This window comes from Myxine glutinosa, chromosome 1, assembly GCF_964187855.1.
Source record: "Myxine glutinosa chromosome 1, kmMyxGlut1.1, whole genome shotgun sequence".
NCBI lineage: Eukaryota > Metazoa > Chordata > Myxini > Myxiniformes > Myxinidae > Myxine > Myxine glutinosa.
The window spans coordinates 261,633,041-261,649,214 of record NC_136261.1 but is presented as its reverse complement, the minus strand read 5'-3'; the positions used below and the strand labels follow the sequence as shown (position 1 = coordinate 261,649,214).

Below are 16,174 nucleotides of genomic sequence, written 5' to 3'. Positions count from 1 at the left end.
GCCCCCCTCCCATTTCTTTTTCTTCGTCTTCTTTTTCTTCGTCTTCTTCTTCTTCCTCTCTCTCTCTCTCTCTCTCTCTCTCTCTCTCTCTCTGTCTCTGTCTCTGTCTCTGTCTCTGTCTCTGTCTCTGTCTCTGTCTCTGTCTCTCTTTCTTTCTCTCTTTCCCTCTTTCCCTCTTTCTCTCTTTCTCTCTTTCCCATTACTTTCTCATTACTTTCTCATTACTTTCTCCTCCATGTGTACTTTTTGTCGCTCCTTGCAGCCTGAAGCAATGGCTTGTCCTTCAAAATTACAGTGTGGAACTCAGCACAGGACAGGTCAAAGTTGAGTGAGGCCAGTAACTCACTCTTCATGAGCTCCACAGAGCATCTGTTCCGGACGTCACTCCATTTGTTGGCCATTCTGGAGAATATTCTCTCCACAAACCCCCCTAGGCCTAGCCTATACGCTTGACTAATTAGATTAGATTAGTTTTAACTTTATTGTCACTGTGTAGAGTACAAGTACTGAGACAATGAAATGCAGTTTGGCATCTAACCAGAAAGTGCGAAATAGTTATAAATGAGAATATTATGAATATACAGAATAAATATAATATACAGTATGTACAAATATGGGTATGGAGAATGAGAAAATATAAATAATATAGAATATTTGTATGTAAGAAAATATAAATAATATAGAATATTAGCTGAAGTACCCGGCGTTGCCGGGTAAAAGGGTCGCTTCCTGGTGGGAATATGATGAGATGGGGGAGGAGGGAAGGGAGAGAAGGGGTAGGGGGGAGGAAGTGGAGGAGAGTGAGGAGGAGAGAGGCGTGTCGGTTGGAGAAGAGAGCAAGGAGTGGAGAGGCGTGATGGTTGGAGAAGAGAAGAGGAGGATGAGGATTGGGGAGGAGTGAGGAGGGGTTAGAGAGGACAGTGAGGATGTGGGGTGGGGGGGGGGGGTGAAGAGGAGTGATGATTGGGGGGGGGGGAGTGGAGTGAGGATTGGGGGGTGAAGAGGAATGAGGATTGGGGGGGGGGAGTGGAGTGAGGATGGGGCAGGGGAGTGAGGATGGGGGCAGGGGGGGAGGAGAAGGGAATGAGATGTAGAAATTACGCCAGCCTATTCATTTTTCACTATTATAATATTCAGGAAATCATTCAATCAAATATATAATCAGAACAGTACATAAATTAGCCAAAACAACAACATACCATATCTGCCTCAGGGGATGTCTGAGGTAAAAGGAATTGAGCGATTCCACTCCGTGTCTTCTGCTCTTTTGCTGCTCGGACAAGGTTATCACCTGCTGCATGCTGCTCGGACAAGGTTATCACCTGCTGCATGCTGCTTCAGGTCAGACAGTCCACCATGGGCGATCGAAAAAACTCGACGGCAAACCGTACAATTTGCCTTGTACTCGTTGCCACTGATAGGACTGACCCGCTCGTATTCCGTCTGCCATTCGAATCTGTATTTTGACAGCCTCTTGCGTTTCACCGACGGACTTGTTGCACTGGCACTGGCAGACATTAAAATAAAACCGCGTGTCTGAGTCTCCATAACTAGGGCAACGCTGACGTTGACACTGAACTTGCCTGCCATTCTCTTCCGCAAATTTTGATTGGGAACATCTACGCTATGTCTTGCGAAGCGGTTTTGGTTTTATTAACTATCATGTCATTCTAACCATTGTGAAGACCTAGTGTATTATGAAAGTATTGTGTGCATGAAAATACGGGACAAATCGCGTCCCGTATTGACTCAATACGGGACACTGCATTTTATTCTCCAATACGGGACGATCCCGTATTATACGGGACGGGTGGCAACCCTAATTGTACAGGGTCCGTCAGGGAGGTGTGACGATTTTCAGAAAACTCGTACACAGTTATTTTTAGTCGAATTTCAATTTTTATTTTTTTTAAAGACTACATATATAATGCCATGTAATACACTGTAACAATGACATTTAAAAAATGTAATTCATCTTTGAAAAATGACATCATCTAAATGGCGGCCGTTCTTGTCCAAGCATTCTTGCAGACGTGCGGAAAAGTTCCAGCATTTCTCAGCACAGCAGCATCCCTCAGCAGTTCCAGCATTCTTTCTGCGAACGTGAACCGCCGTACGAAATCATTCTGCTGCAGTTCTTGAACCACCATGATTTTGTACGCGTGATAATGAAGGTCCAAGTGCAAAATTCGACGAACTGATCTGTCTGACATCCGTAGAGCGCGAGCGTGCCGTACCGCTGACCGACGAGGGCTGGTCTCCACAGCTTGTCGAACCCTTTCGATGTTTTCCGGGGTCCTAACGGTTCGATCACCTCCCCGAGCTGCTCCCGGCCTCACAGATCCAGTTGTCCTGAAGTTTTTTACCCACTTCAATATTGTGTTTCGAGACGGAACGGCGCCACGTCGACCAACATTGACGTGATTACGAAATCTGCGCTGTGTAAGCACCACCGAACTACCCGTTTGAATAAACGTCTCAACAACAAAGACGTGATGTTCAATCGTCCACAGCTCCATGGCTACTGAAATGGCGCCTAACAACGAGTAACCAACAGCCATCACGCATGCGCTAGACCCCCCACTTGCATTGTTATACCCAATTCAAACATGAACTAGAACGGGCACTCGGTAGAGCGCATACCTTCGCCGCAGCTACTGTTCTGTACTTGGCATGGGAGTGTAGGGAACAGAACAGTGAACAGTTTGGTGCTGATTTCATGCAAATCGGATAAGAATTGACCGAGTTATGACAAAAAACGCACATTTTGCAAGGTCGTGACCCCCCTGACCTTTGACCCCCAACCGCTAACAAGGGTAATGTCTTCACTGGGTCATGTCGTATATCACAAGATCGGGCATTGAATTCTGAACATTTTGGCATTAGTTGCATGCCAATTGGATAAAAATTGACCGCGCTATGGTAAAAATACGATTTTGACCTTTTCGTGACCTTGACCTTGACCTTTGACCCGATTGCTCCCAAAATCTAATCAAATGTGTCCCGTATAATAACCAATCATCCCACCAAATTTCATGCAATTCGGTTGAATACTTTTTGAGTTATGCGAATAACATACACACACACACACACACAGACATACAAATAAATACACAGCGATCAAAACATAACCTTCCGCTTTTGCGAAGGTAATTACATTTTTAAAATGTCTTTGTTACAGTGTATTAAATGGCATTATATATGTAGTCTTTAAAAAAAAAAAAATTGAAATTCGACTAAAAATAACTGTGTACGAGTTTTCTGAAAATCGTCACATGGAGAATTGAGCAGGTCGAAGTGTTGCCCTGTACATGATACTTTGATTCCATTTTAATGACCTTGCGTAACACGTTTGTGTCCTCCCACAGCAGAATGGTGGAAAATTGTGGAGCCGAACAAGATTTTCTGACTGTACCATGGAGCACAGTGGGGATCGGTGAAATACAGTTTATGATGAAGGCTGTTTTCACAGTGAATTCGTACCACCTGCTCCTTACAGACACACACACGTACTGGAGCGAAGTAGCCGATGAAGCTTGTATCAAGAAGAAAATGAAGGTATGCTTTTTATTCCACATTTTGCAAGTGAGGTGAAGAAGAATCTGTGTTTTAAGTTTGTCTTCAGAAATCAGAGGCATTGGTGTCAATTTTTTTTATTTACAGTAAATCAGTATGATGAGCAGTCATAAACCTTTCATACATCATAAAATGTAAAAGTGTTATTTTTTTGTATGCAGAATCGAGGCTCATGGAGGAGATAGAAAACAGAACACGCTGGAATGTAATAGGATGGAAAGAACAGTGGAAAGCGTGTGGGCGGACAGGTGTCGGGAGGGGTGGGGAAATAGCAGGGGAGCGGGCCATGATGGTGGGAGACTTGGAGGAATCAGAAGAATGAGAGCAAGGGGAGGAGGACACAGGGTGTGAACAATATGGATACAACCGTAAACTCTCAGTTACAGAAGAGGAAGGTGTTACAGATCCGTCACTTCCACCTTTGTTGTTATTATGTACTTGTCGGATTTTTTTAGTTTCAGGTAATATTGTTAAGATTTTTGTGTGAAATGGAGATAACGTTTGTAAAAGGTAAAAAGAAATGTCTGTGGAGGAAAAAGAAAAACGCGGCAAAGAACCGGAAGGAGGAGGAGGAGGAGGAGGAGGAGGAGAAGAATGGCCAGGAGAGAGATACAGGCGTGAATCGCGTCGAGGCTGCAAGCGGACTTTTTTTATATCGGTCGCGAATGAGTTGAGGTTTCCCGTGAAAGGGATTGTTTGTGACATCGTCATATATTGCGAGTGCAAATAAACCTGCGTCTTAGGTTTTATCACCAAGTGTGTCATCGGAGAAATCAAACGCCTCTATTACGGGCCTATACGCCATTTTGTTCTCGACGAAGAAGAGGCTGTCCGCTTGGTGCATCTTGTTTTGCCGTTGGGATTTCCATATCGACCTCATCGTGTTGATTGCCGTTGGTTTACCTATCGGCTCAATTCCCATATCGACCTCTCACCTCGTAACTCCTCATCCACAGTCACGCCAATACCTGCCTGTTGTTTTGCCGTTCTGCACGACCTCAATCTCCAACCAGCATGGGGATTAGTGCACGGATTTTGGGGAATGTTACATCCCACTCACGTTTGGCGTACCGTGAGTTCCTTGCTTTGAGAGCATTGGGGAATGATGGTACCATCATATGTATTGTTCCTTTGATGCAAGTGACATTTTCATTCTACTTTCTTTAATAGTGTTATTATTGTGTATGTGAGTGCATTGGTGTGAATACAATTACTTGTTTTGTTCTACAATTGCATTGATGTGGTTTTATCATGGTTTATTAGAACACTCCAAAATACAAATCTTTCTGCCGTGTTCCTGCTCCGGACTCTGAGGTTTGGGGAGGTAATACGTAACTAAGGCAAAACTAGAGAGGAAGCAAAGCAAAACCAAAAAAATACATTAAATACAATGAATTTGGGTGGAGAGGTGTGGGAGGGATGTTTGGGAAGTCCAGGTAAACTGGAACCAGGAAAGATGTGGGCTTGGGGAGGATTAATATGCATAGAAAAGATTATGGTTGTGGATGAGAGATTACCTGGCATGGTGTTGAATAACTGTCTTGAAATCCTGGATGGAAGAGTGCGATGCGCTTTCTGGATTTGGACATTATATGTTATCCACATCCTTTGTGTTATATACCTGTAATCTTCAGAAGTTGAACCAGTATTCCACACTATGGCATGGCATGGGGAAAGCTTAGCCAAATTATTTTATGACGAACCAGCTGACCAGGCCTGACGTTCCACTAAGGTTAGGGCAGGAATTTGTAATTTGTTCATTTTGCTGGTGACAGATCCCCTACTCTTCACAAAGGACACCATGGGATCTTTAACATCCACCAACTAATGCTGGCAGATGGAACATCTCGTTTAAAGTCCGTCCGATACACAGCAACACACATTGATGAATCACCCCGCCTGTGAAACACCGGGGTGACAGTTTATAGCTAGGTTGGGATTCAATCCCAGGCTGGACAGCTTTGAGGCAAGTGTGAGTACCTCGAGGGCCCAGGCCATGCTGTCAGCCTTATGCGCCACATCACTATGTACACCACGTGAAAACGTGCATCGTATCATTATGCAACAGCTCTAAACTCTCTCAACTAACACATGTAATATGTAACGATGTTTTGGGAATTTGATCCCATGTTCATGCCCCAGGGAGTGGGAACTTGGGGTCACAGGGGTCAAAAGAGAAAATATTTTTAATTCAAAAATTTGATATTGGGTCTTTCCTGGAACTACTTGCCAACTTTTAACTTTGCTTTTGGTGGGAAGTTTGGGGATTAGCGATTGTGTGCCATGGACTTCGCTCTTATTATTGCGACGATTCCCAAAGGTCAATTTGTCCATTCAGAAGCCTTCACCAAATAGGCACGGACGTTCTGAGATTCGCCGTAATTTCTCATGCTGTCGTCGAGGGACGATCCCGTGAAGTCAACCTCATGGACCGCTTTTGTCTTCCATGAGAACTGTGACAAAGACACAAGTACAGGATGTTTTTACTGTTTTATTACCTCTGCCACCTAAGGTGGACAGAGGTTACGTTTTCACCTCTGTTTGTTACTTGGCAAAAAAAAAAAAAAATTCAAGTATGTTGATCACTCTGGTTTGTGTGTGTGTGTTTGTTTGTCTGTCCGCTCACTTATACAGGGTCCGTCAGGGAGGTGTGACGATTTTCAGAAAACTCGTACACAGTTATTTTTAGTCGAATTTCAATATTTTTTTTTTTAAAGACTACATATATAATGCCATGTAATACACTGTAACAAAGACATTTTAAAAATGTAATTCATGTTTGAAAAATGACATCATCTAAATGGTGGCTGTTCTTGTCCAAGCATTCTTGCAGACGCGCGGAAAGGTTCCAGCATTTCTCAGCACAGCAGCATCCCTCAGCAGTTCCAGCATTCTTTCTGCGAACGTAAACCGCCGTACGAAATCATTCTGCTGCAGTTCTTGAACCAACATGATTTTGTACGCGTGATAATGAAGGTCCAAGTGCAAAATTCGACGAACTGATCTGTCTGACATCCGTAGAGCGCGAGCGTGCCGTACCGCTGACCGACGAGGGCTGGCCTCCACAGCTTGTCGAACCCTTTCGATGTTTTCCGGGGTCCTAACGGTTCGATCACCTCCCCGAACTGCTCCCAGCCTCACAGATCCAGTTGTCCTGAAGTTTTTTTACCCACTTCAATATTGTGTTTCGAGACGGAACGGCGCCACGTCGACCAACAATTGAAGTGAGCACGAAATCTGTGCTGTGTAAGCACCACCGAACTACCCGTTTGAATAAACGTCTCAACAACAAAGACGCGATGTTCAATCGTCCACAGCTCCATGGCTACTGAAATGGCACCTAACAACAAGTAACCAACAGCCATCACGCATGCGCTAGACCCCCCACTTGCATTGTTATACCCAATTCAAACATGAATTACATTTTTTAAATGTCTTTGTTACAGTGTATTAAATGGCATTATATATGTAGTCTTTAAAAAAAATAAAAATTGAAATTCGACTAAAAATAACTGTGTACCAGTTTTCTGAAAGTCGTCACACCTCCCAGCCGGACCCTGTACTTGCCTACAGGTCACAATTTTAAACCGATCTTCACCAAACTTCGCCAAATGGTAGAGTTTGTGGTCCGACAACCATATTAATTTTTTTTAGGTCGAAAGGTCAAAAGGCTGTGTGTGTGTGTGTGTGTGTGTGTGTGTGTGTGTGTGTTTTCGTTTTCGATATAACTTTGGGGGCAACCATTATTCAAAGAAAGATATAGAGATGGTTTCACACGATTATTTATTGTGATAATTCCCACCTTGTTTTCATACTTTTTGGGAGTAACATCCCTGCATCCTTTTGCATTTTTACCTCCACCACCAAAGGTGGATGGAGGTTATGTTTTCACCCCTGTTTGTTTGTAACGTGCGAAAAGCGAAGATTGTTCAATTATATTGGTTGGTCTTCTGCGTTATTCTGTTTGTCTGTTTGTCTATTTGTCTGTTTGTCTGTCTGTTTGTTTGTTTGTCTGTCTGACTTTCACTCGCCTCCAGGTTTAAATTTTCAACAGATCTTCACGAAACTTCACCAAATGGTAGGTTGGTCATCAGCAAGAAGCCTATTGTTTTTGGGGGCAAAAGGTCAATAGGTCAACATGCCAAAGGTCACCAACTTTGTCGAATTTCTAAAATCCTCAATTTTCTTGAAATTGAAATTTGAAGAGGATTTGCATATCTTGTCACTGAATTCAACAACCAAGTATTTTGAGGTAAACATAGGTCAGAAGGTCAACATAGGCCAAAAGGTCAACATAGGTAGGCCAAATTTCTAAAATCCTCAAGTTTTATCCGATTAACTTGAAATTAGAAGAGGACTTGCTTATCTGGTCACTGAATTCAACCACCAAGTATTTTTGAGGTCAACATAGGCCAAGTTTCAAAAATCCTCAATTTTCATCTGATTCACTTTAAATTTGAAGAGGATTTGCATATCTGGTCACTGAATTCAACCCCCAACTATTTTTGAGGTCAACATAGGTCAAAAGGTCAACATAGGCCAAGTTTATATAATGTTCAATGCTCATCCGATTGACTTGAAATTTTAAGAGGATTTGCATACCACATCACTGAATTCAACCACCAATTATTTTTGAGGTCATCATAGGCCAACAACTTATTTTAGGGATTTCGCAAGTATCATGCTTTGCACGACATACGAGTATTACTTATTTGTTTGTCTGTCTGTCTGTGAACAAGATATCTCAAAAAGTTGTGGACGGATTTGGACGTAATTTGACAGAGGTTGTGTATGTGACACGGACGAAATGATTAGATGTTGGTGAAGATCCGGATATGGATCCGGCTAGTATAATTTTTTAAGCGATTCTTCACCATTGGGAGATAGGGCCAAAACTTCCATATCGCAGGATATCTCAAAAAGTTTTGGACGAATTTGGACGAAACTTGGTGGACAGGTTGTGTGTGTGAAAATGACGAATAGATTAGATTTTGGTGAAGATCTGAATATGGATCCGGATACGAGAGTTATTTAATTTTAAAGTGATTCTTCACCATTGAGGGATCGGGTGAAAAGCGATATATAACATGATATTTATTTAAAATGTTTTTATTTCTTTTAAAACAATTACTCCCTAAAGTGAGCATGTCCATTTGCCTACTAAATTTCAATCGTTTTCGTCAAGTATCCCTGATTAGGGTTAAGTTGTGAATTTTTTTATTTTTATGACTGGTGTGGTTTTAGACTGTGTTCAGAACACGATTGGCATGCTGCCCCTGTTCGGTGTGCAGGGAGACTAAACTATTTAAATTATCCGGAGTACACGAACGCTAGCTAAGGAGTAATGCTATTAGGAATAATGGATAGCTTAGCTAATGAATGACATCAAAAGCAATAAACCTTCATTTCAATTATGAACTATTTAATAAAAGTGAAGTTCAAAGGCAAAACATACATGTACACAGACCATAACAAATTTACAAATGGGCAAAAAACTGCAGTTTCTGGAATGCCATAGTCCATTTTTGCATTCTTTTCTTTGTTTTCATGTCCTATTCCAAGATTAAAATGTTATTAATTAAAATGTTGGTCAAACAAAGTTTGATTTAAAAAAAATCAGATGATAAAGTACCAAAATGTTTGAATAATTCAGTCATTTTATGGTCAGAAGTGGCTGAGAATGCAGGAGAGACCATCTAGGAGCCTACGGCATCAGGGGCCCCTGACCCCGGGGTCTGTAGTGGTGGGATCCTCATCCGGCAATTTTTCATTTAGACCTCCTGCAACTAAAAATACTGAATATATCACTGTAATTTGCACTACTGTCTTTTTGTTCAGCCATCCTGCACAATGCAGCACACAATCCTCGAAGTTAATCATATAAGTACATCAACCAGGCTATCCAAGCACAAGTCTCCTCCTCTCCTCTCCACCTCCCCCCACCTTTGTCACATGCATTATATCAAGACATTCAGTTGGGCATTCGTCACAGCAAAGTTTGTTACATTATCTTTTTATGGCCATACAACACAGCAGATATAAAAAGTGGTTTGAACAAGCTGCATATTTCCTACAGGCATATGTGTGAATGTTTCTGTTTGGCAAGTGACTAGTTGTACGGCTCTTGAACTCTCCCACTGGGCAATGTGTGAAAGCAAATTATGCGGCTGTGATGAAAAGGATCCATATGATTTTGCTCCACTGGCTTCTGTTCTCTTCGCGACGAAGGGGATTTTCTGCGCATCTCGAATGACTGCTGTGTATTGTTAATTGAGGACGACATCTTGCTGGCAGCCTCCTCTTTGATCTTGACAAGAACAACCGCAGAACATTTGGGGAGTTAGTGAGTGATGGCATGGCAGATTTTCCGAAAATGGTGTCTATGTTCGTCGTACAGTACACTGGAAATTTGATGTCCCCCTGATGAATAACACCAGCTGCATCGCTCATAGAGCCAAGCTTCTGCAGACAACCACTCCCTTTCTAACACTTCCTTTCCGCTCCCCCCTTTCTCTCCAACCTCTCCTCTCTCTCTCTCTCAACTGGCAGGAACAAAACCGCAAGCTTCGAGCCCCTGTGTCCCGTATCTGTGATCACCTCAAGGGCACCCTTCAAATGATTACTGCTGGTGATCATGATGCAATGTCAAGGGGCTGTTCTGAACCCGATGACACCAAGGGCACGAACCCTATCGTCCTCTTCCGCCAACACGAGCAGTCACTGCATTTGAGCTTGGAGAATCGACTTTCGGATATGCCCTTCCACTGGGAGTTTGCCTGCTTTCCAACTGACCCGGCACTGGTCAGAAACCTTTCGTAGATTCCTTGACACCCTTTGTACATCATAGCTGAAATTCAGTGCTAAAGAAAAAAATATTCGGAACGACTAGCCCATGGAGTAATATTTTGCTGTGACTTAAGTTTAAATGCACAAAAATGGCATCTCTATATTCCACATCAATCCATTTATACCAAACTGACACATAGACAGAGAACAGAAGGCATTGTCTTTCAAAAAAAATCAAATCCCTGTGAGAAATGTAACACATAATTGAGGTCCTACATGATTTTTATAACCCCTACTATTCCTGCACCAGGAAAGTAATTTATTTTAATTTATTTGGATATCGTTTGGGTTTCTAAGACCTCCCCTTTCTCCACATTTTGCCAAATGCACAATGTTGAATTGCTAGGACGATGAGAGCTGCTGCTTGTGAAGCCATTGGTGTGATTTGCAACAGTGCAAGAAATATGCAAGTGCAACACGATTTGTTTTCCCTTCCAAAGAAACGTCTCATGATATCTCAACAAAATCTGACGAGACTTGCATCAAATCCCACAAGTGATTTTTGTAAGCGTCAGCCGAGACCCGCTGCACCATGCCCGTACTGTTCTTCGCCATCTACTTCGGTCATATTTGGTGTTGTGATCCTGTGTGTACGTGATTTCAGCTCTTACCGTGGACGAAATCTTAGCATTTGATACGTGTGCCTTCAGGTCTCGAAGCACCTTCTTCGTCCAGCCCTTGTAATGCTTCTCCTACTATGTCGTGAGACCCAAGAGTTGCGCATGAGACTTGCACAGAAAGACGCCGAGATCGCAGAATATCGTGAAAATGGTGCTACACTCGACCGCAGTAAGAGCTCATGCATCCTCACACCCTGCTCTCGACACAACATCTTCTCTGCACGAGTATGTGTCTCTGCTTAGGCTCAGAGATTGCCAGCAATGAAAGTGCCCTCCCTACGTGCTGGGTTTTAAAATGCCAGGGTAATCGCTATAATAAGCATAAGCACTGAAACAGAATGGCTATAATCTGAAACTGCCAATTGTTAGGGTGGGATATAGCTGGGTTATGTATAGTGGGGGATAAGAAAACATGAAGAGGGAGAAAAAAAATTGTAGGATGTCTTAAGAGATGCTGAACATGCAGTGGCGGTTGTAGAATTTGCTCATCATGAGTAACTGAGTGACCTCTCTGCCTTCCTTTAGAGTCTCTGCAGACCGAAGTCTTCAATGGCAGCACGTTCAACACAGAGTTCCTTGCGAAGGTGAGGCATGTGTAACAGCTCCTCTCTTGGATGTCGTATGATTGATAATAACCATTAATGAAACGATATCGGTACCAAACGTTGCACGTTTCTTACTCGTACATTTAAATAAAAATCTGCAAGCCTTTCCTCTGCTTCCTTACAATGCGCATGGCTGTGGAGCTTCCTTAAAATTCCAGCAACCCAATCTGCTACGCACCTGCTTGCTTTTACATAACAACTGAGACCTTTTTTTTACAACATTTTATCTTTGCTTTTTTGGTTTTTAGAACTACAGAGTGACTATGACGTTAGTGTTGCATTGTTGTTATTAAAAGGAAACTGCTACCGTTCTAGATATGAAAAAGTGAGAATGACTAGAACATTTTCACTTTGCATCTTTGTATAACAAAAATCTGTACCTTTATAGAAAGGAGGACGTGAGGGGATATCAAATAGAGATGTTTAATTCAATGAAGGGTATAGACAAAATAAGTGCGGAAGATTTTTTTTCAGCAGAATGATCAGATGCACGACCAGTGGCCACAAGCCTTAGAGTATACAAGAGGAGAGGTATAACTGTACTAAGGGAGGGGTCTTTCACTCAGAAGGTAGTTACCTCTGCCACCAAAGGTGGATGGAGGTTATGTTTTCACCCCTGTCTGTCTGGCTGTCTGGCTGTTTGTCCGTTTGTTTGTGAACAAGATATTTCAAAATGTTGTGGACGGATTCATACGAAATTTGGCAGAGAGGTAGTGCATGCGACAAGGACGAAATGATTAGGTTTTGGTGAAGATCCGGATTCGGATCCGGCTACTCGAATTTTTTATTCTTCAACTTATTTTCGTTCATTCATTATTTCATTATTCCAACCCTGGTGTTGGCTTAGCGGTTAGGGTGCCGGCTTGGGATCTTAGGGTCCTGGGTTCGAATCCCCGTCGATCGCTGAATTAACGCCAGGGAGGTTGACTCAGCCTGTCATCCTTCCGAGGTCGGCAAATTGAGTACCAGCTTGCTGGGATGAATGATCCCGGTGTGTACACCGATTTAGAATAGGTACACCGTATCCCTGCGCATCGTAAGAGCGTGACCAAGGGTTGGCGTCAGGAAGGGCATCCGGCCATAAAAACATTGCCTCAAACAGGGAACCATGATTGTCATGGGGCCCGCAAGGCTATCCCCCGCTCTAGCAGGGAAAATGGCGTTAAAACGATCATTCATATTCATTTCATTCATTATTTATATTATTCAACTTATTTTCATTCATTCATTATTTCATTCATTCAACAATTTAATTCTTCACTAAAATTAATTTAATTTAAAAGTGATTCTTCACCATTGGGAGATCGGGCCAAAAACGATACATAGCAGGATGTCTCAAAAAGTTGTAGACGGATTTGTACGAAACTTGGTGGACCGGTTGGGTGTCTGACAAGGAAGAATCGATTCGATTTTGGTGAAGATCTGAATATGGATTCGGATATGAAAATTATTTAATTTTTTAAGTGATTCTTCACCATTGGGAGATAGGGCCAAAACTATATAAAGCAGGATACCTCAAAAGGTGGTGGACGGATGATTTTGATTAAATGTGATTCTGTATTGTGATTTTCTGGTTTACTCTCGGATACAAAACGTAAACTGTTCACCTGGCGGAGGTATGCTCTCTACTGAGTGCCATTCTAGTTAATGCATGGAAAGATTGTGGCAGCAGAAACAGTAAATAAGTTTAAATTTGAGTTAGATAGGTACCTAAAGCATTTGGGGCAGAGGTCCATGGATATTGGCATGACTGGTAGGTAGCTTAAGTATGGATGAGTGATTGTGTGCACGTGTGCTGATTGTGATGACTGTGAGAGGGTCTCATGAAAAGGTGAATGTGTTGTCGGTGCTTGTTCAATCCTCACCCTACAACTGTCAAAACTTTGAAACTGAAAAGAGGTAAATGTTTTTGCCAAAACTGAAAAGAGATAAATCAAATAGATGTTGATTATATGGAAATGAGAATGATTCAACACAATTGTGAGACTCCTGGAAGACTCGAGGCTGAAATTCACTTTTGTTTCTTTCCTTACGGACATCTTGCTAACTTCACATTTGGCTAGGTTAGATGTGATGGAAAGCGTTTTGAATTTGTTATCCCTTGATTGGGAAATGATGAAATCTCTCCATTAATATCATTATGTTCCTTGCACAAACAACTCCCGATGCTCCTTTAACATGGACGACTAAGATAAAGTTCGGAGTTGCACAGTATGTCCCTGGATCACAAAGTGTGGGTTCTGTCCAGCTCCCTGCCTCTCGCTCGCCTAATATAAGCGTATTTATTTTTGGTTCTGTGCAGACATGGCTTGTGGCGGAGCGTGATAATCCAAAGGTGAGGGAGGTTAGGAAAGGAAAATGCAAACACGCGGAATTCTTTGAGAGGTGGTGACAGGCGGTGGTGGAGGAGAAAGTCATGTCCACCAGCAACGTTTGTAAACTTTGTTTCGTGACCCTTTTATTCACGTGTCACCGAGCTTGCCCCGATGCTTCCTCTTCGTGACCTATTCAGTCATTTACCACTCACCAGTTTTTTGTTCATGAACTTCAGATGATAAATCTTGTAGATGCTATAAGGAGGCAACAAAATGGGAAGGTGATATGATGTCGGAAGAAAGGTCTTTGATGTGTGTAACTCCGATCAAAAAGCTTGGTGGTGATGATTATGAGGTATTGCTGGAGTGGAACTAAAGACTATATCAAAATGCTACAATTAGACAGCTAAAGATGGGAAGGGAGATAGGAGAGGGAAGGAAAAGGGGAGATATATGTCGAAAGGGATTGATGGAGAATAGAAGGCAAAGGAGGAGAGGAAATGAGGAGGGAAAGGAACTGAATCACAAGTAGTGCCATTTGGAGGAAGAAGATGTAACGTGCTTATGAACCTCGTCCTGGCGTTGAAATCTTAACTCTTACCCCAAGATGTCACGTAAACTTCATAAAGTCATCTCTCGTGTCCTTTATGGAATAGTTCAACAATCTCCTCTAATACCATTATACATTATATGAGAGGAAAAAAGATATGAGAGAGAAGAGGATGAGTCTTGAGCACGAGTATTTAAGCAATTGATGGGTGCTGTTGTGAATGCGCAAGTCTGTCTGAGCTGTACAGCATCGTCACTAACTCTTTGAAAATGCTTATTCACTTTTATTTTTAGCAAGGATTGTGCATATACCGATGGAGGCAGTGCCATCGATATCCACGGCTGTATATCTTTCTATTCCCGTCACGATGTAATTCTATCCAATAATGGTGAACGGGGACCGCATTTGTGGCCCGGACGGGGACCGGATTCTGAACTCGAAAAAAAAATAAAACCCACAAACAAATACCGTCGTCGACACGAAAGCTGTCCGAGACGCAAGATCACCACGTACTTACGGGGGCAATGAAACACTTTGCGGGATTAACCCAGGTCGATTCAAAGCAGACTGAAGCTACATATATATGTTTCTTTCCTTCTTTTTTTGGATCTCAAGTTATTTACATGAATTCACCAATAGCAGTTTTATCTTTCAACTGTGTGTTTCATCTCAAGTGGTACATTTTAAGCAGGTGTACTGAGGTCCTCTGGTTGTCTCTTTGATCTGCTGCTGCACGATCAAAGGCCGAATGACTGTCTCATGCAGGGTTCACTGCCAATGGTGCAGGAAAGACAGTAGAAGAAAAAAAGAAAACATTTGTTTTCTGTATTGTTAGGTTCCTTCCACATAGTTGCTCTACCCTATTTCACTAACTGTGTGGCGAACGCATGTTTAATTTAGTCAGGTTCACTATGTTAACAAATATAATTTCGTTCAAAATTTTGGGATTAGCAAACCTGTACATTTTTGGAATCAACAGAGCATGGAGAATCCGAAAATCAATGTTGGCATTTGCACAGATACAGAATTTGGATTTTCAAAATGGCCGCCATAAAATACATATTTTGCGCAATCTCGGCTTCTAGTCAACCTAGAAACTTAATGAAATATGCTAATCCTATGTTTTCTGGGTCAAGGAATCCAATGAAGGCCTCAAAATAGTGCTCAGGGTTATAGAAAAGCAACAAACAAAGGTAATTGAAAACCATTGTCTTTATATTTGTGATATAACTGCATTACATAATACATGATATTGCAAGTCCTTTGAAGTTATAGGTATGGGTTTATAAAGCAAGAAAGCAGCCTTGTTAGTATCAGATTGAACTATAAGTCCTATACACAGGATCTACGAGGTCTATACCATTCAGGAATATGCTTTTACAGATCTTCATCACTGTCCTGAGTGTCATTTTCGCAAAGGTGTCTACACAAATGCCAACATTAATTTTCGGATTCTCCATGCTCTGAATATTCCAAAAATGTATAGTTTTGCTAATCTTCAAAAATTTTGAACGAAAAAACACAGTGAACCCGACTAACTGGGATCCGATGACGATTTCATCTGTTGGTTGCATTGTCAGTCGAAGTGCAAATAAGTCGTTGAAGCCCTGTCCCCAATTGATTATGGCAAGGATTGTGTATAATTTGTCGCACAGTGGCATA

The 16,174-nt window shown here is 42.1% G+C and overlaps 1 protein-coding gene across 4 annotated transcripts in view; it reads left to right on the top strand.

Moving 5' to 3' along the window:
- Positions 1-16,174, top strand: part of NHEJ1 (non-homologous end joining factor 1) — an 84,435-nt gene that overhangs the window by 3,412 nt on the left and 64,849 nt on the right. For 2 of the 4 annotated variants that reach the window (XM_078786323.1, XM_068130799.2), the window contains exons 2-5: positions 3,369-3,558; positions 10,126-10,377; positions 11,073-11,211; positions 11,568-11,626. In XM_078786323.1, the coding sequence (XP_078642449.1) occupies positions 3,373-3,558; positions 10,126-10,377; positions 11,073-11,211; positions 11,568-11,626 (636 nt within the window). In that variant the 5' untranslated portion in view covers positions 3,369-3,372. Of the gene's footprint in view, positions 1-2,173; positions 2,421-3,368; positions 3,559-10,125; positions 10,378-11,072; positions 11,212-11,567; positions 11,627-16,174 lie in introns of those variants that run through there. The other 2 variants (XM_078786317.1, XM_078786332.1) reach the window with 2 other exon arrangements.